General features: G+C 41.9%; 1 protein-coding gene across 1 annotated transcript in view; it reads left to right on the plus strand.

The window, feature by feature from the left end:
* The first annotated feature begins 4,167 nt into the window (after positions 1 to 4,167).
* Positions 4,168 to 4,628, plus strand: part of LOC106873017 (guanine nucleotide-binding protein G(o) subunit alpha) — a 45,320-nt gene continuing 44,859 nt past the window's right edge. Inside the window, exon 1 of the mRNA XM_014920215.2 lies at positions 4,168 to 4,538. Within this exon, the coding sequence (XP_014775701.1) occupies positions 4,415 to 4,538 (124 nt within the window). The 5' untranslated portion in view covers positions 4,168 to 4,414. The remainder of the gene's footprint in view (positions 4,539 to 4,628) is intronic.

The following is a 4,628-nucleotide window of genomic DNA, read 5'->3' on the forward strand; positions in this document are numbered from 1 at the left end:
TATATACTCTGTCAAATATATCATCATCATCATCATCATCATCACCACTACAGGTGGGGATTGGCTACAGGAAAACCATCCACCCATAGAAAATCTACCTCAGTCAATTTCCATCTGATTCATGCTAGTATGGAAAAGTGGACATTCAATGATGATGATGATGATGATGGTGATGACGATGAAGATGACGGATGTGGCTGTGTATACCGCAGAAAACCTCTACCCGTAATGTACTTTCCCAAGCAGAATCAACATGACAAAATGTATGACAAGCTTGGTCTTTTGGGAATTACAATTTCATTTGACAGATTCAAGTTCCTGCACTTTCACTTGCAAAACTGGAGCATTTCCGAGGCCATGGGAAAAGATTCTTGCCCCAGATACCAACCACGGAATAGTATTGAACCTGAGGTCTCATAATTATGAAGCAAACTTGTTAACAACTCATCTTGCCTCTTGCTTCTCTTATCTTGTTTTCTGCACTTCTCAATGGGTTGCTGCAGCTGGCATCTTCTCTGTTGGAACCACGAAGGTGTCTTCTGCAGAGCTTGCCAGATCCAGTCTTCACCTGCAAAAGTAGGCAAAACCCTTATATGCTAATTAACCAATAGCTGGGAGTCTGAGAGGTGCTGCTATCTCCAGGTCAGAGTAGACATGGGCACAATAGGGACTAAAAGGTGGTTCCACATTCCTCGACAACCCTGGAATTCCTGAACCAAGGTGCCGCTACACGGTGTGATTTTAAAGTGATATTTACGACGTGTATATAGTTGCACACACTCACATGCATGTGCACACACACACACACACACACACAAAAACATGGACTCACACTGACATATAGATAGAGGACATGCACGCACACATGGTCATACACACACCTACACTCACAGACACACAGCCCCTCCCCACACAAACACATACACACAGGCGCATGCACACACACATACACATATACAAACACGCATACACTGACACGCAAACACTAATACACACATACACACACATACATACACACACACACACATACAGGTGCATACACACACACACATATACAAACATGCATACACTGACATACAAACACTAATACACACAGACACACACACACCACACATACAAACACGCACACACACACCACACACATACACGTATATAAACACACGTACACATACACACAAGAGTCCAAGCCGCATGAGTCTATCAATGTGAGTCAGTCAACGTTTTGCGATCTGTTTGAAAATGGCGGTGAAAATTTATATTTGTCATGGACCAACATGTCATCTAATGTGCGTCATTATGACAGGAGTAGGGGCAGAATGGGTGATATTTTCGGACTCCTAAATAGTGAATGGGGGGGGGGGAAACCCATTGGACCGTCATGTATGTATATGTGAGTGTATATGTATGTATGTATGTACATGTGTATGTGTATATGTATGTGTATGCATGTGTGTGTGTGTGTGAGTGTGTGTGTGAGAGAGAGTGAGAGCAAACTTCCTTGCTTATGTGTGTGTAAATATATATTTGTTAAACATTATCATTTTTTTGCCATGATCTAAATCATTTAAGATGAGACATTCTGCTAATGACCATTCCATCATTCTGTCTTCCATTATTGTGTATCTTGGACTACATTATCAAATGTGTTCTGTTTTTGTGGGTAGTTTAGCTTAATCGGTCAAAGCATCGTGACATGTAATTTGAGGGAAAATTAAGCTGTTATTTCTAGCAAATGGATTGAGCAACTAACTGAAAACTCCTTTATCAACCCCGTCTGTTTGTGTTATTTAACCCTAGGCCATACTGGATAAAATGGTCAGCAGCATTTTTTCTGGCTTTATTATTTGATTCTTTTACTTGTTTCAGTCATTTAACTGTGGCCATGCTGGAGCAATGCCTTTAGTCGAACAAATCAACCCCAGTACTTATTCTTTGTAAGCCTAGTACTTATTCTATCAGCTGTCTTTTGCCAAACCGCTAAGTTACAGGGATGTAAACACACCAACATTGGTTGTCAAGCAATGATGGGAAGACAAGCACAGACACACAAATACACACACACATGTATGAGTGTGGTAGTTGCCAGTACCGCCTGACTGGCCCTCGTGCCAGTGACACATAAAAGCACCCACTACACTCTCGGAGTGGTTGGCGTTAGGAATGGCATCCAGCTGTAGAAACTCTGCCACATCATATTGGAGTCAAACTGTCCAATCCATGCCAGCATGGAAAGCGGATGTAAAACGATGATGATGATGATGATGATGATATATATATACAATGGGCTTCTTTCAGTTTTGGTCTACCAAATCCACTCACAAGGCTTTGGTCAGCCTGAGGCTATAGTTGAAGACACTTGCCCAAGGTGCCACGCAGTGGGACTGAACCCAGAACCATGTAGTTGGTAAGCAAGGTACTTACCACACAGCCACATTTTTTTTTCTTTTGCCAAATAAACACACATTCGTTTTTCTATAAAAAGACAGAATGGACTAAGCGGAACAGGAAGATACAAGAAGATGAAAAGTGTTGCTGAAGTGGTCACAGATGTGTGACAAAAGATTTCCAGACAATGGACATTAGTTAAAATAACAGCAATAAAGAAGTGTAGAACGAATATATAGTGTGTGTGTTTATTTGGTGAAAAAAATTGGTGCAGTGGAAGCGTGCTGGGCCCATAACCCAGAGGTCTGTAGATCGAAACTACGCTCTGCTAACGGTAATTTTTTTAAAGGCGGTGCTCCAGCATGGCCACAGTCAAATGACTGAAACAAGTAAAAGAGTATAAAAGAGTATAAACCATCCCCAAATATAACAATATTTATTTCAACTCACGGTTTCACATCAAGAATCTGGCAACAGAAATTCATAAGCATAATAAGAATCCTTTCTACTTAAGGTGCAAGGTCTGAAATTTTGGGGGAGGGCCTGAAATTTTAGTCAATAACATCGACCCCAGTGTTTCAATGTGTGTGCGCTTGCCACTCCTACCGCTTGACAACCGGTGTTGGTTTGTTTAAAACTAACGGTTCGACAAAAGACACCGATGGAATATGTACCGAACATAAAAACAAAAAAATAAATAATAAATAAGTACTGGGGAGCGATTTCTTCGACTAAAAGCCATCTAATTGGTGGTGTAGCATGGCCGCAGTCCAATGACTGAAACAAGTAAAAGATAAAAAAAAAGGGTTTGATTTGTGAGGGGGGAAATTGGCTGCTATTTCTAGCAGGTCGAACAACCACGTTCGAAGGGACTCCTTCAGTGAGGCTTCGAAGGTCGGTGATTATCGCGAGGTGGTGACAACGAGGGGAAACTGAATCTTGTAGGAGGTTGGGGCAGAGGAGGAAAATAAGTGGCCAGCAGTTTGTGGACGGTATGTGGGACAGAGACAGTATGAGTTACAAAAGGGCCAATTTGAGAGAGTAACAGCATAAAAACGAACGGTGGATAGGGAGCAGAAGGGCACAGTGTGGTGTGAATCACCACGAGAGGTACAGGAATGTAGCCAAACACTTCATTCATCTCTTTCTCTCTCTCTCCTATTTATCTATCTATCTATCTATTACATATATCTCTCTGTCTACAAAGACATACGCATATATGTGTGTGTATTTGTCTATAAGTAGATGTGTGTGTGTGCGCATATATATATATATATATATATATATGTATATATTGGTTAACATGTTCGTCTGTCTATATTTACCTATTTATCTATCTTCCTATCTCCATGTCTGTCTATTTACATCTTTCACTCTTTTTTTTTCTCCCTCTGTCTTTCCAATCCCTCGCCTTCTCTTCTCTTCTAATTCTAATTACTTTCCTTTCTCTCTCTCTCTCCCTCAACTTATACTCACACACACACGTACACACACACACACACCATTGCTCGTTACTCTCAGCCGTTCCTTTCTAAAAAAAAAAGAAGCCTCACTTCTTTCTCTTTTCCCCCCTCCATCATCATCCGCCGCCGCCACCACCATTCACTTACAACAGGACGTCCCGACTGCATTCCTCCCTCTTCTCCCACGCTTCTCTCTCTCTCTCTCTCTTCTTCTTTTATCCCCCCCTCCGTATTTCGTTCATTTTTCACCTCATCCCGCTACCATCTGCTCACTCTCTCACAGCAGTCACTCAACTCCAACTTTCCCTCCCCTTCCTCCCCCTCTAATTTAAACTATTCTATCTGTTAAGTTTTATTTATTTACTTACGCAGTCCAGGTTCTCGTTTACCCTGTACTTTTTCTCTCTCTTCCTTCCAGCGAACTAACAAACTTGTAACCCCATTCCTTTCTCTCTCTCTCTCTCTCTGTGTCTCACTCACTCCCGTTTCTCTCTCTTTCTCTATCGGAATTCCGTCGAGTCCGGAGCCTTTCTCATGTCCCCTGGTGCAAGGAAGTGGACTTCGCCATGGGGTCCTGCCTCAGTCTTGACCAAGAAGAGCTGAAAGCTCGGGCCAGGAGTGCCGCTATTGACAAACAACTAAGGGCATCTGCCAAAGAGGAAGAAACTGTTGTGAAAATCTTGCTTTTAGGTAAAGTATTCGGTCCCTTTTTGCTCTTCTCCAATAATCTTGTTTGTCCATCTCCATACTATGTACAAATTATACATCACGGAACACTAC

The sequence above is a fragment of the Octopus bimaculoides genome, chromosome 25 (genome assembly GCF_001194135.2).
Source record: "Octopus bimaculoides isolate UCB-OBI-ISO-001 chromosome 25, ASM119413v2, whole genome shotgun sequence".
Classification (NCBI taxonomy): Eukaryota; Metazoa; Mollusca; class Cephalopoda; order Octopoda; family Octopodidae; genus Octopus; species Octopus bimaculoides.